The 25,258-nt window shown below is 43.8% G+C and overlaps 1 protein-coding gene across 6 annotated transcripts; it reads right to left on the bottom strand.

The window, feature by feature from the left end:
• Window positions 1-734: 734 nt before the first annotated feature.
• Window positions 735-23,422, bottom strand: MED26 (mediator complex subunit 26). Of its 6 annotated transcripts, none has more exons than XM_052801025.1 (4): window positions 23,262-23,422; window positions 4,832-4,906; window positions 3,964-4,041; window positions 735-3,463 (listed from the first exon to the last, which is right to left on the bottom strand). In XM_052801025.1, the coding sequence occupies exons 1-4, from the start codon at window positions 23,334-23,336 to the stop codon at window positions 1,769-1,771; spliced, it is 1,923 nt and encodes a 640-aa protein (XP_052656985.1). In that variant the 5' UTR covers window positions 23,337-23,422; the 3' UTR covers window positions 735-1,768. The 6 variants fall into 6 exon arrangements, with proteins under 6 accessions (XP_052656985.1, XP_052656988.1, XP_052656986.1 ...); XM_052801028.1 differs by lacking the exon at window positions 23,262-23,422 and adding an exon at window positions 22,422-22,613; XM_052801026.1 differs by lacking the exon at window positions 23,262-23,422 and adding an exon at window positions 15,932-16,644.
• Window positions 23,423-25,258: the final 1,836 nt, after the last annotated feature.

Here is a 25,258-nt window from a genome sequence, read left to right as displayed (position 1 = left end):
TCAGATCACAAAAGCGGTAGGTTTGAACAAGAATGACTTAAAAATAAACCAAACCTTATCAGTTGTATTCCAGGGAATGAACCAACTTAATGTATACCTGGCGAGGAAGACCCTTTTAAAATCACATAAGAGCTTGACTCTCCTCTGAAGGCAGGAGAACTCTTGCCAAGGCTCTTCTCCATAGAAGCGAGATCCAGCACAAACGGGTTAACAGAGTTAACATCACTAAGCCTAGAAATATTTTTGGTATAGTGTCCCCTCCCCTTTTCCCCTGGACAGAAGCCCAGCACCGGGGACTGCAGAAAACAACTAGTCCCGAATGTTAAAGCAATTACAGTTAATAGAAATTCTTAGCCTTCTATACTGAACCAGGCTGCTTCAGAAAGCATTTTAACAAGTAGGAATAATATATTACAAAGTTACTGAGAAAAAAGATGAACTATGATCTTTTTAGACTTTGAGGTACATTAACAGCAATTGGGTTATCAGTCTCCAGACCCTGGATGCAACCAGAGTTTAAAAAAAAAAAAATCCAACCTGTGCGACTGAATACCACCAACGTACTTGGAAGACATCTTGTATATCCCTAACAGCCAGCTGCTTTCGACAGTGTCAGATGGGATTCGGCTTCACCACACTGCTCCGATGGATTCTCAGTGTTGATGATCACTTAGCTGGTCTGAATTGAGCAAACTTTAAAAAAAATGAGTTAAGTATAAATAATTCACAAACTGTTTTGTGCAAATTTTTTTTATTTCCACATTTATATCACAATGTGTCCACTTAAAGGACCAAATAGCAAAGTTGCTCCCTTCTGCATCCCAAGAACACAGAAGTCTAGGTACTGTACATTCACTAAGGCTCTTTGTTTTTGCAAATTGCGTTTATGATGGATATCCATAAGGCAAACAATATCTAAAGGAATGGTAACAAGTATATTTCCAGCATACAAACAGGCTTCCTTTTTCCCTCTCACAGTACAGTTACAAACTTGTAGCACCCTCATTACATTTAGATTCTAGAAAAGGTGATTTTTCTTTTTTTTTTTTTTTTCCTAGAAGTTTGCAGGAAGGGAAAAGGAGGAAAAATATTTGGCTGGTGGTGGTGGGATCAAAAATATCATTAAACATCTAGTTTTTGCAGCATTTCTCAGAGACTGGATTTAAACTGAAACCAGACTAAAATATGTGGATGCCTATGGAATGTTGAGCTGAAGCTGGTCTCCCAGCCTGCAGTGCAACACCTGCTGTTTAAAACCCAATCTCCGTACCACATGACTTTAAAAAAACGCAATCATGTTCAGAGATGTGATACAAATAAAACTACAGTTTTTGCACATTGTCTCTCGAATATCTCACTGCCAAATAAAAACCCAAATCAAGTCAAATAAATAGATGCATATTTTGTTAAGGTAACTTCCACAATTTTCTCTGTACCTGCCTGTAATAAGATTCCGGCATTCAGAAAGTGCTGGAAATCCTCTTCACTTCTTGGGGACTAACACTTTTTTATAGCTGGCTCGCTATAAGAGTTTTGAACTCAATTTAGCAACCTTCGTATGCCTTCCTTTGCAATTGTTAGTAAACTGGTAGCAGCATTTCACAAAAGGAGAATTTAAAGGGAAGAGCTGTAAAGAACCAGCTCCCTCACACCCTCTGCTCGTTGGGCCTGTTTGTCCAGGACAGGAGGCTTTCTCCATCTGTAAGTGGCATAGTGTCTGCCATTTTTGCTAACTGCAGATGTAAAAGCATTTTTAGCAAAACTGTACTCAGTCTAGGCAGACGTAAGGCAGGATGTTCAATCTACCATCATCCCCATGTGGATCTAAAGATATGCACTGTGTCCAATCATACCAGTTACCCTGTGTGTCATAACAACCGTTCACGCCTGGCCAGTTATGTTCACGTATTCTGTTGAGGTCATCACTTGTGACCTCTCTTGTGACCCCAGGCAAGTCTGTAGGTTTGCTGTTAGGAGCTAGAACATGAGTCTTTCTAGCCTCTTTTCTAGTGCTTTCCTCCTGCTTTAAATATTCAGACATGAAGTAGTGAGCTCCTGGAGTCTGTACTCCTGATGAAGACAGCAAGCTACTCTGTCTGTTTAAATATGACTGAATGATTTCATTTCTGGATAATTCTTTCCAGTTCGTTTGTTCAAAAGGGCTTTGCAGGTTGGGTTTTTGCTCCTGCTTTTCCGTTTCTGTCCTGTGCTGTTCAGTAAGTGCAGGGATTTCTACCTGCAAAGGATCTTTCTGTGTTAAAGGTTTTATCTGTCCTGTCATGGGATCAAAAGTGAGCTTTCTCTCTTTTAATCTCACAGGTTTCACACCCCCTTCTGTCACGTGCCCATCCAAGTTGACTGTATAGTCTCTGGGTCGGTACCTTTTCTTCTTTTTACTATCGGAACCTGAAGCAGCATCATCACTGTCCATTTTTGAAGTGTCCTGTGAAAAGCCCATGTGTGGTGTGAGAGATTCCCCAGGGTGGGAGCTGGTTTTGCAGCTGGAAGATGTGTGCTGTTGAAGTGTCCCTGCTGTATGCCTGTGCTGGCTTTCAGAAGGTACCTGCTGCTCCTGCCAGTGCTGAGATACCTCAGTTACCGATTGCTGAGAGAACTCCAGTCTTTTTGCTGGCATTGGAGGTGTCGACGGTTGCATCAGGGATGGTGGCGGTGATGGCACCTGTGCAGTATCTAAGAACTGAGACCTTTGAGATGGACTAGGCATCGAATCCTTTGGTGAGTACGTAGTATGCTGCCGAGCAAAAGTATCATGCCTAACATTTCTGGGGCTAAATGAGGAACAGCGAGGACTCTTGGGTTGGTGCGGTCCTGTGGTTTCTTCCGATTTATCATGCTGCTGAAGCACTGCAGTCTTTAATAACGAGGAAGTGCTTGAAGGTTTTACAAGTCCTGGAGAACTGGTGTGAGGTTTTACAGCATTGACTGGGATCTTATTGTGTTTATCATTTTCACTGAGTTCTGTCCTGCTGCTTTCGGGCCCTGCATGTAGATTTATGTCTACAGGACTAGGGAAATTTTCAGGACTACCTCCAATTCCATTTGTGGGAGGGGGTGAAGAGTTTTGTAATACTTCATGACTAGCTTTGGAGACTTTGGGGGGAGGAGGGCCCTGATGCCCATCCCTGTGTTCACCTTTCCTTTTCCGATTTCCCAATTTCTCTGGTTTTGGAGAATTTAGTTTCTGTATATCATTCCTGCTTTTCAATTCGCTGATGGGCTTTGATCCAGCCACAGCAGGAAGTTGCGCTTCTGGTTTGCAGTTGTGAGCACCACCATTTGCTGATCCAGGTGGATTCGGCAACCCTCTTGGCACTGGTTCATTCTGGGTTACAGGTTCTATCAACTTTTGCCAATTCCGCAACAATTTCTTGGCACGTTTGGCAAGTTCCTCATTGGATGTCTTCTTCCTCACCTCATTGATAAGCCTCCCAAGTCTCGTTTCCTATAAAGAAAGAAAAGTTGTTTTACAAACAGGTATCATTCTAAACAGAATTCTTAAGGTACATTTCTGCTTTGTAACTCTTACCCTAAGAAATACCTAGTTAAAATCCACTAAAGGTTTAAATGTTAAATTAATCTTTTTGGAAAGGATTAGCCCAGCCGGTTCAGCGCTCTGCCACGCAACATGAAACCTACTGTAGGTTTCCATTCGCCCTGTCTTTATTCCCTGGCTAAAGCACCAGAGCCATTAGCTGTGAAAAACATCAGGAAGGAATTCTTTAATCAGCAAGAATCTTGAGAATAAAGGTGCAAGCTCAGATTCGAGGGGAAGTGCAGCACCCAAGGCAGAAAAGGTGCATGTTTATCACAATGAAATTATAAGATCTGCAGAAAGAGGCAAGAGAAGAAAATTCCAGAATCTTCGCCTGTTACAGTAATACGTTGACAATAAAAATCTCCATTTCACAAACCTGACTAGCCAGGGTGCAACTTATGTCCTACCTTCTTCCTCCATCTCTCCTCTCCCTTCACTCCCCAGTATCTTAAAAGGGTATGAAAGACCGATTTAAACAAGCATTCCTAGGGTGTCCCAAAGTGGTTTCATAAGCGGAAGGAAGTAAAGTGTTTGATTGTTCCCAAAGCACATTTGAAAACAAAGAATTGTTCCACAAGTCAGATTACTTAAGAAAAGCACTTCAAAGGAAAACATAGACCAGTCTGTGAGAGAAATATGCAACACGTTGCGATACATACGTTGAAATACGGCTGGAGTTATAATTAAGGAACAGCTAAAAGCAAGTAACACCAATAATTTCAAGATAAAGATATAAAAGAATTTTATAATTTAGCCATAAGAACTTCTTTGGGCTCTGTTTCTAACAGTGGCCAGTGAGACTGCAGCTATCCCATCTGATACTTCAACTTTTAATACAACTAATCTCACCAACTAGATCAGGCACTGAAACCTGCTTAGCTGAATTTAAGATTAATTTTCTAGAGACAGAGTAACTATATTCCTATTTCAGATTCTTTGGTGCTTGGTCACCAAACATCTAAAAAGGTGACCAGTACTTCAGCAAGCAGAGTGATGTTGCTGAATGCAACAGAATTAATCAGTAGCAAGTAATGATTAATTTAGTGCCCTACACAAACAGGAACTGTGCTGCACAGAATACTGATCTGAATCCAGAAAGAATCACTGTGTATGCATTGAGATGTCAGAAGCAGCACGAGGGACAAAATAATATCTTAATTGTGAATTCTTTGCAATCATTCTATTGTTTCAAGAAAAGCTCTTATGGAAATTAGATAGGCAGAGAAAGTCCTTTTATACACACAAAAATCAAGTAATGTTTAGAGGGTGACATACCTCAAGTGCCTCTTTGGTAATGGGATATTTCTCCAGGCTGGAGATCACTTCCAGCACTGCCACCATGTTATGGATCTGCAACAAGGAAGACAAAGTCACTTCACGTTTCATGTACGGGTCTTAGTTATCAAATGTAATTTAAGACCTTCCACTTTATAATTGCTGGAAGCATTAATCACAAAATTGCTATCACACTGTCTGGCTTTAGGGAGCTGACTGTTCAAAGAATAGGGACAAGGACACTTTACTGACCTAGTTGGAAACTGCAGGAGCTGTAACAAACACACTCTTATGTAAAACCAAAGGAAACATTAGCAATAAAACCAGTGTGACTTACTAGCAAAGTTCTGAGACTCCTAGCCAAGGTGTTAGTTAATTGTCCTACAGCCTAACTGGAAACGTTAAGTGCCAAGTGGGCCAAGAAGAGCAACGAGTCAAATCAGAACTCTTGCATTTATCCCTTTAGGCACTGCTTTAGATTTACGCAAGTCACCGTTCTACAATTTTGTTCAAAATATCCATGTTTCCTGTAGCTACGCACCAGCAGTCTAAAATCCCAGGCACAAACTCCTCCAAGTTGAAGAGCAGAGAAGCAAAGGCTGTGCCCAGTAGGTGTCCTCAGCCCATCGCCCAGCACCAGGCGTGGGATAGAGCCACCCTAAAAACACGGCAATCATTCTACCACTCTATTCCCTCATATGTAAGATGGTGAGGAGTAACTGCAGATATTCACATTATGTTAACAAAGCCTGCATCGTTTTCTGATGGGTTTCACTGCAACATTTCTGTAGGCATGAGTAAGCTCACACAAAAGCAACTGCCACAATCCGTAGATGTTAAGCACAGGTGTGATTTTAGTAATTTCTATGAGAAACCCCAGACTACACAGAGATCCGTATTTCCATTACCTGATGTTAAGAGCACCAAAAAGTGGAATTTCTAATTCACCTTTGTAGACAGATTTAAAAGATAAGCAAAGGAAAACTTGAATCACAGTCTCATTTATTGCTTAATTGCATTTGTGACTCAACTGGACATGAACTGCATGTGAGAAAAATCTCTCAGCAAGAACCTCTGCAGGGATCCCACATTATCCTGAAGTCTTATCAGGAGCATAATCAGGTTGCTCTACCCTCCCAGTCACACACTCCGCTGCAAGATTCTTCATTTTAAAAAGATTGCAAGTTCGGAAGAATTAGCTTTTTTCAAGTCAATTCTACCCTTCTATTAAGATACAACAAGAGAATCAGGAGCTGAAGGCTCTTCCTTTCAGAAAGTCTTGTGCATAGACAATGTTTTTTCCATCACAGCAGGATTGTTTAATGTAGGAGATACTTGGATAAAGCTGTTGGCAATTAAACACTTTACCTGATTTTTAGATTTACTTTTATCAAACTTATGTTTAAAGTCTATATAGGCTTTGAATGATTCTAACTGTTACAGGCTGTAAAACCAAATTCAGACCAAAGATGAGTTAATTTGTCATGGTCTTGTCTTCACTGAACGACAATGCCTCTGCAGATATTTAAAGCCCTACCATCCGGTCAGGTCTGCTAAAACTCTGCTTAACCTTTAAAGCAGCAATAGCATGTATTTTGACATATTCTAGTTCTTACTATTTCACTTCAATGCACTGACTTTCTTCAATGTTTTGATCCTTGCACTGCCCTCGGTGCCTACAAAGGCTGATTTAGCACCACAGATTAAGTAATACATAACACCAGGGGTTTTTTTCAGTTTCTAGAACCAGAATACTTAGAATAGCTAATGCTCAATTCTGGGAGTTTCCAGACAAACATTTTTAGACTTGCAAAACATGATACTCTCCTTCCCAACACATATTTTAGACTATGAATTACCAGGGTGCAAAAAGGCTCTGTGTATTGCACACACCAATAATTGGTACAATTATTTTTGCAGTTACTGGTAATCCCCAAATATTCATTATCTAAATGACAAACCGATGGCAAAAAAGGATCATTAGTCTATCAAAAGGTCAAGATGGGGAAAGCGATACACTCGCATATATACACACCTACAGAAAGATGAAATTGGTCAGGGAATTTCCAGTAACAGCTTTGCCTTTGTTCAATAAACCCAAATACACATACAGTGATACCCCTGAATGCTAAATCACCTACCGGAGACCAGGTCTACACCAAGACTGATAGACTGTTACTTCATTCCCTCCTTTGAGGGACACATGGTGCCAATTAAGACAGTGAAAGCAGCCTTACACCGCGGAGTCTGTGCTGATCACTCAACTTCTGGTAAAACACAAAACACCCATTTCAGATTCTTCACACATTTGTAACCAATTGAAAACATGCTGTCGCACTGAGGCAATCGCTGCAAGGAACACGAAGGCTCACACTCGAGATCAACTGCAGGAAGCTCCTCTCATTTTTTTTTTTCCTTCTTTTTGACCTGCAGGGAAGCATGGTTCTTAAAAATAATAAAACGTTCAGGCAGGTTCAACAACTTCTCCACCCTTCCCCAGTAGTTTTGTGTAGTTTTCTTGGAATGCTTCCCCCAAACTGCCACAAAGAGAAGCTTATAATAAAAATCATATTCATCTATTTTAAAATAATGCAGACTATGAAATTTCTTGTGGTATAGTTAAACATTATGATGAAAACAAGATGACCTCCCCAAAATGCCTCAAGTATCATCTATTCAATGCGAAGACATCTATTTTGGTACCAGCAGCACATCAGTATTGCACATCAGTACCTTTACCTTAATCCACCTGTTACTGGCTTAATAAAATTAATATATTGTCACACTACTGACATGAGACTGAAGTTACAAAACCTACCAGGACATCATCCTACTTTGAACAGCACCAGAAATGATAATTTATTAACACAAGCTGCTATTAAAAATACTTACTGGCTACACAGCAGATAGCCAAAGTAACATAAAGCAGAGTGGGAAAAGGGAGTTTGGCAACCTTGTTCTCTTCAGACGATAGTTAAGAGTACAATTGCGTAAGATGGCATCTCAGGAACTTGCACATCATTTTAGCTTCTAATTGCCTTTGTCTTCTTACGGTGCAACCCATTACTACCACCCCAAAACAAGAACTTCCATGAAGCAACCCCAGGACCTCGCATTTTAGGAGCTTGCAGAAATCAGCTAAAAATAATTCATACGGCATTTCAAATTATCTCATGCTATTCCCATGTTGTGAAGATTGACTGGCACACAGACCAATTCACTCGAAAGTTTACTGGAGAACATCTGCTTTGAGTCATCTATGATAATCCTTTCCAGCCAACCCTAATGACAGTCACAGAAAACAAATCTTATTTATTCCACGCAAGTCTCCTTAAGTCATTCAGCTATACTCTGGAGCTTACTACTGGTATCTGAGATCTTTTCCAAGTAAGCACTAAATGTTTTTACTACAGCTTCAGACAAAAGCATGGGTTTCTGAACTCTCTGGAAAAGATCAAGCAGCTTAATTTCCTTTCTTTAACTGCCATCTTAATCTTATTTTAGTTTTTATAAATCAAGAACAATTCAGTAACTAACTTCAGGGTAAGTGTTATACAGCAGTTTAAAAGGATAAAAAGTGTGTTAGGGTTTGGGAAGTTTAATGTACAGCGTTCCCTGCCACCTCCAATTCTACTGCCTCCTTCCCTGGTAGATTTGAAAATAGCAGCAAACTCGGCATCCGCACGTGAGCCAGTATCACTGTTGCCACGTGCTGGGACGCGTTTTATGTTGGACTAGCACACTCAGATGTTATGCTTTGATTCTCTTCCTTCATCTACAGACCAGTCCAGATACAAAAATACAAAATGAGCACCGATGTAACACTTTTCTTTCTTCCTCAGGACTGCCTCGACACACAGGACAACCTCCATCTCACTCCACTGCTGCCTAAGAAACAAACGTTACAGAAACATTCAATTGCAGTCATTTGAATAAAGCAATTTTGGGTTTGGTTTTTTTTTTTTAAATGTTTCACAGGGATTTTTCTAAAGATCTTTGCATGCATGACTAGACCACGATAGATGACAAACCAGAACTGGGTTAGCAAGGCTGATGTTGCTGAGACACTTAGTTATACAGGCCTCAAGTAGGAGAAGGAGTAGGTATTTCCTTGTAACATGAAAACCTGAGCGCTAGGTGCACAAATACAAAAAAAATTGCAGTGAAACTGCTAATACAGATTCCTATCCTACTGGATTCTGGCTAGAAAGGCTCTTTTTAACCACTTGCACGAAGTTCACAAAACAGCACTAAAAGGCATCTTTTGACACAGTATCATCATCCATATGGGTCACATTAATACCTTTAAAAGTTTCTAAAGGGTACTTAAACTTGGCCTGGTATGTCTAGAATCCCTAATCACTGAAACTTTTCTAAAAACAAAGCTATTATCCTCCTGAAATCACAGGTTATAATAATCAATAATCTTGACTCCATTGCAGGCATTTTGAAACAGACTATACAGCTGTAGCAGAAGACACTAGCTTTGAGAGAATGTATTTGTCATCATACTTCAACTTACTTCCTCAGAATATGCTATAAATACTCAATATTTTGCTAGTTTCAAAGAAAGTACTTTTGTAACACTTTCCCACCTGTAGTATCAAAGTAATTTCACAAAAGCAAGCAGAGAAGTGGACCCCCTGTGGAAGACTAAACAGATCTTTCTACCTTTCCTACGGATACAAATCCAGATCTCCATTGCCAAGTTGGTGTTTTCTGTTGGCAATTACTATAAGAAGTGCAGTATGGTCTATACAGAAGTTCACAGGAGCATTTGTACAATTTTTTATTGCCTTCCCTCTGCTCCTAGGGACAGCAGCATTTTATTGGGTAGTTATAAAAACTGTCATGTATCTATGGGCCACGTATATCTTAAGTAGCACAGGATAACGTTCAAGAAAATCCCAGGTTCAAGGTCGATATTGCTGAAATGGCCAAGAAGGCAGAACTGATTCAGAAGGCAGGTACAGAAACAGCACCACAAGCAATGTCATCCGCTCGCATTTATTTTCTCCAAAGCAGTGTACTGATTACCTGCATCTAAGCAGCAATTCCTACCCCAGCCTGGGGTCTCTGAGCAGTATCAGATCTTGCCCCCAGCACTGCATTTGTATAAAAGCTACTTTATTGCATAATAATCTGAAACATGGAATAAGAAGTAAGAGAAAAGTTGCTATTCATAGTAGGCTTTATTTAAATGTGGCAATGGAAATACAGTAGTATAGTGTTTATTTAGCACTTCATATAGGATGCATTAGATACCAGACACTAACAATACATATCATGAACAATAAACTATAATGTCATTTTTTCAAAGATACAGACCAAACACACAAAGTTAGAATTCAGGTTACAACCTGCTGGTATGTAGTTCAGTTCCCTTGCAACTGATCTATTAACAGTTTCCCCTACCCCCAATGTGACATGATGTTGTCTAAAGATAGGGTACACGAGATACTATTCACAGAAATGACATACCAAAAAGATGACCATGCACTACTTAGTTCGTAATTTTTGAAAATGTTTGAAAGTCAGTTTGCTAAGCAGAGTTCAAATATTCACCAGTACACAAAAGATAAAGGTGGAGGCAAGTTTTCTAATAGTATTTAGTAAAGCAGATCTTTAAACATGAAGGAATCAATGATTTGGGTTCAAAGTCATCCACTGAGAGTATCTTCTACAACAGAGAAATTCATCTGGAGTCCACGCTTTGAAAACTGATCAGAAATTTGTGCTGCAAAACAACAGGTAGAAGTAGTGCTCCTTGACTACCGAGAACAGTCAAAAAAGTGGCTAGGCACAGCAAGCACTTATCCTTACCTCTGGATTTAAAGTTTCCAGGTCTAATTTAAAGAGTCAAGACAATTTGCATATTTTTTATTTGTCCTTGGGCTTTATTTAATGGTAAAGTAACATCATCCAGACACCTTCCCATACACACTTTACAAAGCCAGGATCATCAAACAAGAGTAAGGTCAGATTCCAACAAAATACCACATTGGGAAGAAATGAGCAGACCTGAAATATTTCACTTGAGTGAGACAACAGTTTAGCCCTCTGTTACCTTTTGGCAGTACGCACGCACATAAGTAAGGTGTAGAGACTAGAACAGCCAAGAGATCAAGAGGAGTTTGCCAGCAGAAAACGCAGTTTGCCCTGGCAGTTACAGCCTCGAGACACAAATCCACAGCAGTTGGTAAGTGCCATCAACACTCTAGCTCTTCTCTACAGGGTCCACTCCAAAGGAGACATCTAACCCTGGCAGGGGCCCTCAACATAGCAGGAAAACACTCCACACTTTGGCAAGGCAGGGGAAACCACCCAACCAAAGGAGTATCCATCGGTGGAGTCATTTAGAAGGTAAGATATAAGTGGTAGTAAAATACAGATTATGGAGACAAGACACACACCCAGAACACAACCATTCACAGGACAGCAGTGGCACATGGAGGGAAGTCTTCCTGCTCTACAGGAAGAGATCTTTAAAGGAAATAGAAAACAGTCAACAGTATAACACTTTTCTCCATTCATATTTATTAGCCAATAATTGGAAAACATTCTTGTTACTACAGAGAAGAATAATTGTCTGTCAACTTCAACATTTGCTAAACATTTTGTATAATATCGTAAGAGTTGTACCTGTAGTGCCTACCCCTCAGTTGTATATGAAACACAGAAGACTCACTGCAGCGTGATCCCCCAACACTTCTTCTTCCACCCCCAACAAAAAAAAAATCCCAAACCCAGATAACCAGACCATGAAGTTGGGCAAAACCTTTTTGGGGAACAAATTTATTTAAAAAGCCCAGCAGTTGAAGTGAAGGTTAGTTACATGAAATACTATTAAACTGGACAGACATGTGTGGCACAAATTCAAGATAAGGGAACAGAGTAAGAAGAGGATTGGACTGCCACAAAGCCAGGCAGTCATTGTCACAGCAGGGCAGAACACAGCCTCAATGGCACCTACCATGGCATACTGCAAGCAAGATAATTTTAGTCTTGTTTTTTTCACTCAACACCATACTGATAAGGAATGGTATAGGCATCAAAATCAGCTGGAATTACATGTTCATCTCAAGGCGCCACAGTTCAAGAACATATACAAAGAGGAGTTCAGAGGAGAGCAGTGATAAGAGGTTTTGAAAACATGGTTAATAAGAAAAAGTTTAAGTACTCAGTTCACACAGTATTGAAATAAATAGGGAGGAGACACTTAAAGCTTGAAATAAGCCTTCCTGTGCATTATTAGTCATAATAAAGAAAACAGCAATCAACTGTTTTCATGCTCACTGGCCTAATTTGCAACGAGACAAATACCGATTACATATTAGGAATAACCAGCGATGCACTCAGACAAGCTCCCAAATAGTTTCCATAGCCACTACAGAGGTTTAAGAACAGATTAGACAAGTCTGGAAGGAGTTGCTTTGTATAGGTGATGCTACTCCAGTGAAGGTGATGGACCACATAGCTTCATGAAGTCCCTTCCAGCCATGCACCCCTATGATTCACACCTGGGGAACAGATACTGAACAGCAAGTAGTGGAAACACATTAAAACACCCATTTCTACCTAGTCCGAGCTAGACTCAAAATAGTAATTCTAAATTCTGTCCCCTCAAAGAGATACGTGCAGGTAATTACACAAAGCAGTTTGTGTTATAAAGGACTTACAAAAAATTCAACACTTCACAGTTCGCTGCCCCACCACACAGGGCAGGCTCACTCTCCCAAGCGCAGTGCCCCAAGAGAACGTGACCCCAGAAGAAACGCCCAAGGCTGTCCCAGCCGTCGCAGGTGGCTCATCACCACTCGGGCTCTGTAGTCACTTCATATCATTTCAACCACCTCGTGCTTTCCCCTCTACATCCCGACACCCAAGCACATTTCTAAAACAGCATGGTCCTGCCAAAACAAAGCATAATGAAACAAGAATATCCACAGAAAGTATTAGGTTTGACCCAGCCCTATACATCCATTGCCTTCCGGTATAAATCCTACCGATCACACGGCCAGCTACAAACGTGTTTAACATTTAGTGGAAAAACGTAGCATGTCTTACAGAAGGAGACTTGTCAAGTGTTGAGCTGCACAACCAAAGAGTACGAAATAATGCAACATGCCCCCCGCCCCCCCCGCCGGTGCAGCAATTGCTACAGATTATTTCAGCACAATACCTAACACCCATAGAACACATCACTAACACACAAGCCCTAAAAACCCAATCACTACGCTGGTCCTACCATCATCTAAGCACGATACAGTTTCATTATATACACGGTAACCATTTCTCCTCCTCTTCCACCTGCACAGAAACTTTAACCAGATGAATCTTGGCAGTTATTATTAGAAGCCATGAACTGAAGTTCAAAACTATTGCTTAAAAATTTAGAGAGCCATAAAATGAGGTTGCTGTGCAAAGTCACAGGAACAATTGGTCCTACTTCAACAAGAGAGAAACACAAGAGTTTGTTGATTTTTCAGACAGAATAATACAGAATATACAGAAAATTCAGCCTTAAAACGCACCCCTTCTGATTTATCACGATCTTGCTGCTTTCTGTGGTAAGGAGAGATCCATTCGTTCAGCCAGAAGTCTGTACTTTGACTGCAGTTACTCAGGGAAGTGAAAAGCCAACGCTGAGAGTTAATGCACAACAGGCAGGTGCCAGCGCAGCCGAGGACGCTCCCAGCACAGCAGCTCTCCACTTCACCTGAGCTCGCTGTTATTATCTACCTGCATTATGGTAAGAGCAAAGTCAGACACCGAACTAGATTATGAGAATGACCCTTAAAGGCATCGCCTGGACAGAATCATTCTGCAATCACCTGCTTAATCTTAATGCACTCCAGAGAACTAGTGGAGATTCAAAATTATGCAACACGCATTTAAGGACTTGATGAGAATGGCTTCAAAGGGTCAAGAGCTTTCTGAAGTTCTTAAATATTATGTTACCCATCTCATGGAATATCTACCCAGAGCTGTTATCATGGAGCTGTTTATATCTGAAAGTAATATACAGAAAAGCCCTACTAATGTCACCACAATATAGACTTTGCACTCTTTTCTTAAAAAAATAGAAACATCTATCACCATATTATTGGTATACTTCTAAATGCAGCAGACCAACTTTTTTCAAAATGCTAGGGAAGCTTCTCAGCTGATTCCTTAAATGATAAAGGAGGCTAAGGTAAGAGCCTGTTGAATACACTGCATTGTGGAATTTATTAATTCATCACACTGAAGTGCAGTATGCTTGCATGACTGCTCATGAGAATTTAAGTATGGCACATTTGTTCACAAAACCCGAGAAAAAGAGTCTTACAAATTGGGAAAGTTTTAAATACCAAGTTTGGAGAGAAGTCCCTGTATCCTTTCAACAGCAGTTACTAATACAGAATTTCCGTGAGCACTTGCCATAGAGAAGTTTTATGGATATGCAAAAAAAAGTTGAAATCAATTTACCCATCTCCTAGAATTACTGCTCGCCAAATTCTAGATAAAATGCTGCTGCCAGTCAACCATTTCCAAATGCCTCCATTCTCTGAAGACTGTGCAGGTCCTCGGGAGAATATAAACCTGTCGGGCAAAGCAGATGACCCCCCTGATAATCAGTCGGGAATGCTCGGCCATTCCATTCAGTGGCAGGATCATTAGCAGCTACTTGGAAACAAAATGAGTTTTCCACTTTTGGCTGGGAAAAAAATCTTCCCCCACAGGACCGTAAGCACAGCACCTTTCATCTCGGGGCTTACAAATTGGAGAGCTACTTTACTTTAAGACCAGCTCCACTCCAGAGCCAATTGCCAAGTGTGATCATGACAGGACAAAAGAACACAGTACCCCATCAGCATTTTATTTATATTTAAATACAGAACACTTAGGAAACTACAACCTGGCGCTAGTTATTTCTAATCTAGCAGCAAAAAACTTCCATGATTTCCACTTAAAAAAGCCCCACTGATGCTTAAGCCCCTTGGCAGCCTGTCTTAAAATGTCCAGTGAAGAAAATAATATACAAAGTCAAAACCCAATAGCTCATATTTTGATAGACAAACTCTTACACACATGACAACAGAGACCGAGTTGTCACGGTAAGTATACAGGCTGCAGGCACCCCACCTTTGCAAATACATTTGAAACATCACCTTCTCTTCCATCTCACTATGCTCAACTCTATTCAAGAATCAACTGTAGTTTCTCCAAGGATAAACTATAATATATAGTATAAATTTTTCTGGAACTTTCAAGATAACTTATGTATAGACATAAAAATTCCACGTTCCTTCCCATGCAATTAATTTACACAGCACAAGGAGTGTTACATACTGACCACGCTAGCGAGCTCAGAGCTTGCTTAAGCGACAGCTCAAGTTACAGAAGCACCGAGCTGGTTGTAGATGAGCTGGAAGTTTGGTCACTGAAGACAAGTTATGAATGTGCATCACTACCCTGGGGAAAAAACATGCTCCTCTACCTTCAGAAGTTCTACACTCCTTAAAAAAAATAAATCAATTTAGCCCTGTAGTATAATCATGATGTTCTGCAAGCTGATTCTACATGAAAACAGTATGTGAGAAAGCAGCTCCACAAAAGTGCTGGCTGTCACTCTCAGACAAGACTTCCACCTCTGCACAATCATCTTCACAGCACAAAGTTTCAAAATACACCCAGTTGAGTATGTTGCTGAATACTACAGACCGACTTGGACGTAAGATTCCTCTCCTCCCCAACTGCTATGTTAGAAAACCACTTTGTTCAATAAAACGGAACTAATTACATTCTACTTCCAGTGATTCCTCAGTAGAAATTTCTACCACCAACTGTTTGGACATGCTGAAAATTCTATACTTTGATATTAACAGTCACACTTAAGCATGCACCACTGCCCCATGAAAGCCATGCCCCAGAAAACACTGACACGCTGTTAAGTTTAGCAGATTGCACCTCAAATTAAAGCAATTTGCTAGCACTTAAATACTGTTCCAAACACTGAAAGCATGAATTACCTGCAGAAAGAATAATTCAGCTGTTAGAACACTGAACAAACAAACCTACTTTACATTAAATTGAATGTGATGTAATTACTTTTACCTTAAATATTTCTTTAAAGACCAAGTGCGTAAGTGGGGCCATATCATACCGTATGTTATACAGACCGAAGAAAGTTTATTTGAAGTTATCAGCAAGTGCAAAATGGGTGAGACGAGATAGCAGTAAAGCGTTATCAGCCAAAACAGACACATTTTTTTCTTCATTTATAAAAACTATACTGACGTTAATTTGAACTCAAATCTACTATATTGGAGTAACTATGCCTTAAAAGAAGTGCTTCTTAATTAACATCAAATTTCCACAGCAGGCAGAATCAATTCCTTCTTTCCCTATCCTGAAACTTTTGTGGTTCCTGAAAAAAGAAAACTACTTGTCAACTGCAGCAGCTCCTTGAAGAAACTGGAAAAGGATCTCCCCTCACAGCATACTGGGAGAAAAAGCTTCAGCTGCTCTGAAACTACTTTGATCAGTAGCCAAAGGTGCCAGAATGACAGTGCTGTTGTGTCATATGGCCGTACCAAAAACCCTGAAGAGAGGCAACAACCCACACCTTACGCACTCCTAAACTGGGCTCACCCTCAACTTATTATACAAAACCCTAACAAATGACAAATTAGAGTTTTTATCCTAAGTCCAGACTTCTGAAACATGGGCTAAGCTGAAGGTCTTCACATTTTCTGACACAGATTGGGTCTCTCCCCGCTTGGGGGCTTTTGACAGCAAATATTCTCCCTCCCACCCATGCCAGCATCAGGCTGCAGTGCCTCGGCAGCAGGAGCCGATCCAGCTGCACTCCATGCCCACGCCACACCAGCTCCAGCCCTCCCAGGACCCCGTGCTCAGCTGCCTCAGCTCCCTGCTTTCTCGGGTTGCGTGCCAACATCCACAGAAATGGCTTAACACAGGGTGCTAGGTGCACCAGCGGCCACAGGAACACAGCTGCCCCAAGTCACGGCAACTTGGGAAACTGCAGCCTCGGGTTCTTTGCTGTTTGGGAAGTTTGGTTTAGCACATCTCTCCTGGAAGGATGTGCATCTTGCACATCAGCTGTCTTTTCCATGCTGTGGTTCATGGTGACTGTCAGAGATTATTCCTGATGCTTATTCTACCTACAAAAAGTTGGTTCTTCCATTCAGTAAAACTGCTTCATGGCTACACCAAGAAAAATGTGTTAGATTAGTCATTTCCCTCCCAGCGCTTCCTCCCTCCAGGCTCTGAGCATTCAAAGCGTTCATTTCCCACCAAGGGTCCAAACTACAGCATGTGCAGACAGGTACTTGCTGCAAAGTTTTATCATTTGGATTTGAAAGGCCTGATCCCCTTTAATGAAACAACCTGACAAAGTGAGGGGTGTCTGGCTGGCGGGTGCTGCTCTCCAACAGCTTGAGCTCATACCACCCGGGGCTGCTGCCGCCTCACCACCACCTCTCCTCACCACACACACTCCCCCAACTACTGCTTTGTGCCAAAACTACCACCTCGCGGAGCCCAGGATGAGCCAGGCCAGGGAAAGAGGCCCCAGACGAGCCCCCTTTCAGGTAGGGTTTGGCCAGGTGAGTTCCTCAGCTGGCCCAGTGCAGGGTCAGCACAAGGGAGGTAACAGGAATGTGCAGCTGGAGGTGGGGAAGTGGACAGGTATCACAGCAGCTCTCCCGCCAGGTGCGGCTCCATTTAAGCCAAGTCAATTCAATTTTTGGTTATTCGGAGCGTTAGCCACACAACCTTTAGTGTGAAGTGACTTGCTTTTGAGTTGCAAAGCTCGCTCATCAGCTACTACTCAGGAGCATCCTCCTGGCTATCCATAAAGAAGTTTCCCAGCATTTATCCCAGGGACACGTGCAGAGCCCTTGCATTACTGCATCGCAACGAACATGGGGGATGATTCCAGACATCTGTGAACCCCCCACAAGTGACAGTGACAATAAAGCCTCTACAAGTGAAACTTCACCATAAGGCATCCACTCTTATCTTAAAAAGCACAGACAGGCGTGGTTAACTTTTACAGGTTACACGCACCTCTTTCCTGCGAGGTCCCAAGCCATCCTAAGGCAGCAGGGAAGCATGAGGAAGCAAGCGGCACTCCATTTTTTAAGCTTCCATACCTAAACACTTTAACACCCAATTCTGCTGCCACACCTGTTTGTGATGCACCAGAAGTTTTACCAGATAATTGAGCTACATCAAAAACTACCTGGGGAAAAAGAAAAAAAATACTGTCTTTTCTTTTTTAAACCCTGATCAATTCCCCAGTTCAGTTCACCATATGATCCTGCAAATAGTTGCACCGGCCCACATAAAATGGGCGTGTGTAGCAGGAGTAAGAAGTGAGTGTTATTTAAATTGTCACTGCTGCCGAAACAAACACTCAAATTACAGCTTAAGAGCAAATGACTACTGCCATCATCACTGCAACCTGTGGAGTTTCAAGGAATTAACAATAGAAAGGCAATTTGGCATTCCCCTTGCTTTGACCCCTCAACCTAAACTTCCAGCCACTTTTGTTTGCTCAGATTTTGTCTTAGCAGCCTCAAACTTCATAATGGTCTCACTACTGCAAAGGGGTACTGTGCAAGTGAAAAGTTTTTAACCCCCCCAAACCTCTCAGCCCTATTACCACCAAAAAAATTATCCAGGACTATCCAGGCAACTAACCAGACAAATGCTAACTTGGTCTAGTTAAACTCAGTACCTATGTAAGCATCACAGGCACTGTTGGAATATACTTCCACTAAGCAAAAAAAGCTGTTTTGGAAAGAGATGGACAGGAAAGCTGCAAAGCAAGGCCAAGAAACTAACTGTACCACCACCCTCAAACAGGTGAGTTCAAGTGTATCCAGCTGTTTACAATACAGAGCATCAAAAAAAAGCCATCATCCTCATTTAAGGTTATTTAGAATTATGAAGAAACTGAATACAAAGGGACTTACTGCAACAGGCCCAAATCTTTATCTGGAACCCAGGACTGACACGGTAACAACGCTTCAGACCCTACGCATTAGGAAACACCACAATCACCCGCATGTTTCACCACACACCTGAAACACTGAATCCGCTGCCTTGATGTGCAAAATGCAATACTTGAAACAAGACAAGCTACAATAAGGAAATAAACAAAAATGGTAAGAGGTACAACAGGTTCCAGCCTCTTTGCGCACTGCAGCTTCCTCAAAACTGATAAGCTTATTAAGGCCTCACAGAAAAGGATAAAGCTAAAGCAAAAGCCATGCCTAGTCTACTTTCGCCCACACGTAACCCTTCCCTGCATCCAAAGAAATCACCAAGACCCTCCCAAAGTGAACCATCACCTTCCTCTACTCTCTACATTTACATTATTACAGCAGTGTCTTGCACCTTCTCCCCCCCTTTTTAAACTCAATTCTAGAAGGCATATTTACCACCGATGACAGAGGCTTTTGTTTCTAGGACTTTGGTAAAGCAATCAATACAGAAAACAGCCATGGAAGCATCTTTAACTATGCAACTCATGCGTTAACTGGAAGATCACCCCAGGCCAATGCACTACTTAACATATTACAACAGGCGGACCAATTTATTATTAATAATTCAGATCATGGACCTCTCCTGAAGGTCTGAGCAGCAAGGCCGACTGAGATACTGCACGAATGGCAGCCTGATTTACAATCAACTCCAACCACACAGTGAGCAAATAATGGGTTGTTACTCAAACCAAAGCTGGGTTTGCATCACAGAGATGTATTAATAGCAAATAATTAAATTATTGTATAATATTTAAAATCAGGAAAGATTGCTACATATTCAGGATGAGGAACCATTTAATTGCAAGCACAATTCTAACAGCCAGTTGGAAACGACAGGCTTTCCCACAGAGCAAAAACTAACAGATCTCATTATTCCTGACATCAGGTAATAAATTCCCTGAAGAGTACAGAGCGCGATTTAACAAGGCAAAGGTGCTCTGCTTGGTGGAAGAGGCGGTTTCTCAGCACACTAAGCCCAAAGGGAAAAGCATTGCTTCTACCAGAACCAAGGAATATCTCCCCTAGAAGACCTCACACAACTGCTACCATAAGGTTTCGGACACTCTTCTCCAGTTCCTGTTTCTACACGGTTCTTCCAGAAAAGGATTTTCCTGCAAGAAAATCGTATCGCCCATAGTTGTGGGTGATACCACTAAACTCATGCTTTTCTCCAACGTGAGTCGTGGTACGTTCTTGCTAACACACAGGCTTTGGAAGGAAATTGATGTTGATACTCAGTGCTTAAGTCATGTAGCAGAAGTAGTTTGCCCATATGTTTTTTTCGAGGGGAAAAGGCTGAATAAATGAAGACATAATACCAGACATCCCGGGTGGCTTCCAAGATGATGTAATTTTTTTTAAATAGCTTATTTCTTATAGGCCTCCTTTGAAATAGAGGTTACCCCTGTAAATTCTGAACTAAGTGTGTGAAACTAAGTTATAAATATATTCTGCAGCAATTACTAGAAGAGGTCTCAAGTGCTAAATGCATGTGTACAATTAAAACATTGCTCCTGAGTCAGCACGGCTTTATGCAGCAGTCCAAACAAAGATGAACAATTGGCACAGAAGATGGTTTCTCAAAGCAAGCAGGTTCTGAAAGCCTGGGGAAAAGATTATTTTGACCAGTTCAACTCAATATAGGTAGGGAAACTTCTCTCTCTCTCTCTTTTTTTTAATTCAAGGCAGGACCTCAGAGTGAACCAAGATCTGTGTATACCACAAAGACCTTTACAGCTACATTGGAATGAATATCCACAATGGAGAAACAGCTTGTATTGGAGAACGTATCAGTGAAGCTTATATTTACAGCATCCCACAGTAAAGCGCTATAAAGAACTACATCCTCCTCCTCAACCTCACAAACCTGGACTTTTTTTTTGCACGCTTGACAACATTAGCGCAGTTTTCACCCTCTCCCCTCTCCAGAAACATGCACATACACACACCAACAATTATATTGAAAAGCCTGAAAGAAATCCAGGCCTCAAAGCTTGACTTGCTTGGTAAACAAGGAAGTCAATCACAAGAATGAATACTGTAAGTTTGAATGCAACCACTTCTTTTAGGAGAAGATTCTGAAAGCCAGAAGAAAGTAGCCACAGTTTTCCGTGAGTACCCGCAAGTGCAACAGCTCGTAGCTGCACTGACTTCTTCCTGCGGGAAAACGTCGGAACAGTTTCTTATACTTTTACGCTGCTGCCCAAGTGTGATTAAATTCAGAATCTGCTTTTAAGCATGTTCAAAATTTAAGTTTTTCTTCTCTTCATGAAAGTGGCATGACAGGTAGTTTTATTGACTGTTTACCACATATTCTATGTGCTTTGGAGAAAAAAAGTCCGAGATCTAAGCCTGCACAATGAATCTCAACTACACCACCTCTGCTCTCCTTCGAAGAAAAGGTTAAAATGGAAGACAGCCCTCTGCCTACAGGCATTTCTAAACAATGGGCTGATTTTTCTGCCACCAATTATTGCCCTGGATAAGTATCAAGTATGTAGAATTATAATTTAACATACATTACTCCTAAGCTTATGGGGCTACTGACCTGTTGGAAGCTCAGCAGAGCTATTGGCTGATGCTCTAACTTCCCCCTGCAGACAGCTGCCTGGTTATTTCTGGTCCCCCTCATCACAACCAAACTGCAAGCACGTTCGCAGCATAACGTAACATTAACGTATGGAGAAAGGGAAACGTATCCATCACAAAATATATTTCCTGGCTGCTTAATTCCACACAGCCACAGTGTTTTAGAAAGTAACACCAGAATTAGGTACTGACAGTTTTGAAGTTAAAAGAAACCATAGATCTGTTAGAGTCTTATTACTAGGTTGACACTTGGTCTAACGTAAAGTGAAAGATGTGCAGCCACAAAAAGAGAACTCAGAGCAAACAAAATTCATGAAGTGTACTAACTGACATTTCAGCAAGATCCATGTTAAAGTACTGCAAACTCAAACAACTTTTGACATTTAAAAGCCCACAATTACCATTATAATTCATTACGGTTACTCGAACATGTAACATTGCAGCTCGCGACAGACACACATCACGGGGGGATTACTAAAGAAGCTACAAGGTCAGGGTGATTTTTCTTCAGTTTTCATGTCACACACAGGCCACTCCAGAACGTCTCCAAAGGGCAACAACTTCATTACCTACTTTAAGACTTCCATACAGGTCTATTACAAAAAAACCACTCGTTCAGACAGAAGCAGGTATGACTTTAATAGAACCAAAATACCATTTCACATACCCAGCCTCCTGGAATAACACGCACGTGCGTGCGTTCAGCCTGACGCACCCGTAGCTGCCCCCATAAACTGCAGATGGCCAAGACAAACCCACCTTTGCGTCCTGCTGTGGTGACTGCTGATCTAAGATTTAAAAATCTGACAGATCGCAGGCTCTGCGGTCCTCTCGCAGTAACCAACACCTAAGTGGAGAACCGCTTTAATGTGCCCCGAAAACCCTTAAAAGGAGTGAATGATACTTCGGATAACCGCCACTTAGACGTGAAGGCCACTTACAGGTAAAACATACGCCGACTTCTGTGCTTACACCGCATCCCAGAAGGAGCAGATAAGCTCATTAGCCCGCTGCAGGAAAGGATAACAGCCAAGACCGAGGCTGCTCGGTGCTGAAGCAGCTCCAAAGCCCCGAAGCCACCGTCGAAGCCCTCCCGGCGCCCCCGCAGCCCGGGGTACCCCACGACCCCGACTGGAAGCGGCGGCAGGGGCCGAGGAACAGGTGGGCGCCCCGGAAGGTGCCGGTCGGTCGCGACGGAGCCCGGCCCAGAGCCCCCTGCAGGCCGCACCCGAGCCGCGGCCTGGCGTGGGGAGGCCGCCGGGCCGCACGCCGCATGGCCGGGCAGCGCCGGGGCCGGGCCCCGGAGGGGGGTGGGGGGTGGGTGTGTGTGCCGTGCGGCGGCGGGAAGCGGCGGCGGGGGGGGGGTGGGGGACGGACACGGCCCCCCCCGGGGAGGAGGGGGAGAGGCCTCCGGTGCCAGCGCCGGGGCGGCCCCGCGGTCCCGGCTCGGGGGCGGGGGGGGGGTGGTGGTGGTGTGTGTGAGGTAAGCGGGCGGCGAGGCGCCGCTGGCAGCGGGACCCCGACCGGGCAGGGCGCTGGGGAGCTCCCCGCTACCGCCCGCAGCGGAGGCTTCCGGTGCCCGAGGAGGAACCGGAGCCCGGTCCCGGCGGGAGGCGCGGTCCCGACGCTGCCTCGGACGGCGTGCGGGGCGGGAGAGGGGGGGGGGGAAGCGGGTGTGTGTGTCGGGGTGGGGGGGGGGGGGGGCCGGGGCGACGGCCCGCGGCCGGCGTCTCCCCGCGCCGCCGGCACGGGAGCCGCGGGGCCCGGCGGGCCGTACTCACGTTGCTCTGCGGGTCGATGGCCTGCAGCAGCCGGTCCCTGATCTGCTGCGGGGAGGGGGCCGGAGCCGCTGTCATTGCCTGGGCGAAGCGGGGCGGCTGCGGCCGGGGCGGGCGGGCGGCGGGGCCAGGCCGGGCCGGGGCGGCGGCGGCTCCTCACTCGCCGGCGGCGGCCTCCTCGGGGAGCCGGAGTCGCATGTTCGCTCCCCGCGAGGCGGGGGGGGGGGGGGGAAGGGGGGGAAGGCTGAGGGAAGGGGAAGGGAACGGGCAGCGGCGGTCAGAACGGGGGAAGCGGGGAGGGGAAGGGGGAAGGGGGGGAAAAGAGGGAACCGCGACGGCGCGACCGGGCCCGGGCCCGACTGTTCCGCTCGGGGCCAAACTCAACTGTGGGCAGGAGCCAGCCCCGCGCAGGGCACCCTGGGACACGCCCGACGCCGTAACGCACGGCGCGCCCCTGACGCCCCGCCGCACGCACCGGCGGGCACGGAGGGCGCCTGCGCAGTGGGGGTTTTGCGGGAGGAGCGGGAGGGGGGGCGGCTGCGCGCCTGCGCAGTGGGCGGGAAAGGGGGCGCGCCTGCGCGGGTGGAGGGAAGGGGGAGGCCGGAGGATTATGGCGGCCGGCGGAGCCCGGAGCGCGGAGCCCGGGGCTCGGCTCGGAGGGGAGAGGAGCGAGCCCTGCGTCCCCGCCGAGCCCCCGAGAACGGCTGCCGGCGGTGTTAGCCGGGCGTCGGTGCTTCTACAGGGCAGCCCGGGCTGAGCAGGCGGCCCCGGGCGGGTGGTGGGATGAAGCCTCGTGGGGAGAGAGGGGCGAAGTGAATTAATTTGGGAAATAAAGCATCGCCCCTCGGAGACCGCGGACCTAACGCCATGGTATGTGTCTTATTTCAGGCTCGCAGGCAGGGGCCCTGGTCCTGTCGGTCGCGAAAAACCCAGCGTGTTCTGGAAGAAGGTGTTAGGACTGCATGTTTTTGCCAAGCGGCAGAACGTTTTATTTCCATTATTTTCAAAATAATGGGTCAGGCAACCATTACAAAAAAGAGTTAACCTTACAAAACCTGAACAAGTAGTTCTTTACGCAGATGTGTTTATCTTCTCACTTGTCTCCTCGATTCAGAAGAAAGCACAAGTGAAAAGCAAGTCAGGTTTCCAGAAGCTCAGAGTACAAAAACTGACTTGGTGCAAAAGCAGCCGTACCACAAAAAACACTGACTGACGGCGAAAGACATCGTGCACCACGCCGGGTAAGCCACCAGCCCAGCATTTAAACTTTCCAAAACATTTAAGAGCAGCTTCAAATTAACTGGTAATTTTTAAAGCACCTGCTTAGGAGCTGAACGACAACTTTTATTCTTGTGAACAACTGAAATCTGGAGGCGACAGCACACTATTAAGCCACGTAATCTATTTAGAGCGGTAAAATTGTCCGTATTCCTTTACCAGGAGAGCCTGATCATCCTCTATTTCCTGTATTCACTGTATTCAAAGTGTTGCTCAGAAAGCAGACTGTCAGTTCTGCACAGGATCAACCATTTTTTCCGAGTAAGAATTAAAGCCCCCCGAGTCCAAACCCAAGCCCCAGCGCTGCGGTGCCGAGTCCAGGGGCCTCTAATGTGTTACGCACGGACGCTTATGGCCACTTCCACCCCTCCCCTTTACATAGCAGGGGAAGACTTGGCTTATTGAAAATTAGGGAGAAAATGTTTTCCAAGAACTATATAAAGCACTGGATTTTGTTTGGATGCCATGACAAGGCAGCGTGCTACTTGGGGTTTTTTTCTCATTCAAAAGAATTGGGAAGAGGTTAAAATATAAAACACAGAAATTACAGACAAGAAAAGGAATATGTTTAAATTTAACCTAGGATTGTAAGTATTTCCAGACAGTTCAAACCACACTTGAAGGATCCCTTCCTCCATTCATTTTTCTATGTTCATTATAGCAAGGCATCTTCCCTCAAACTACCCTTCCCCTTTCGTGTTTCATTAATGTGAAAACTTCAG

This window comes from Harpia harpyja, chromosome 11 (genome assembly GCF_026419915.1).
Source record: "Harpia harpyja isolate bHarHar1 chromosome 11, bHarHar1 primary haplotype, whole genome shotgun sequence".
In the NCBI taxonomy this organism is placed as follows: domain Eukaryota; kingdom Metazoa; phylum Chordata; class Aves; order Accipitriformes; family Accipitridae; genus Harpia; species Harpia harpyja.
The sequence above is the reverse complement of the archived record's forward strand: the minus strand, read 5'-3'. Positions and strand labels throughout refer to the sequence as shown.

What these genes read in the sequence shown, in the direction of transcription:
- MED26 (XM_052801025.1), bottom strand. Translation starts at nt 23,336, where the DNA reads ATGACAGCGGCTCCGGCCCCCTCCCCGCAGCAGATCAGGGACCGGCTG. An exon ending in CCATCGACCCGCAGAGCAAC is followed by an intron (nt 4,907 to 23,261) that starts GTGAGTACGGCC and finishes TCCTTGTTGCAG; the next exon opens with ATCCATAACATGGTGGCAGT. An exon ending in TTACCAAAGAGGCACTTGAG is followed by an intron (nt 4,042 to 4,831) that starts GTATGTCACCCT and finishes GGGACACCCTAG; the next exon opens with GAATGCTTGTTTAAATCGGT.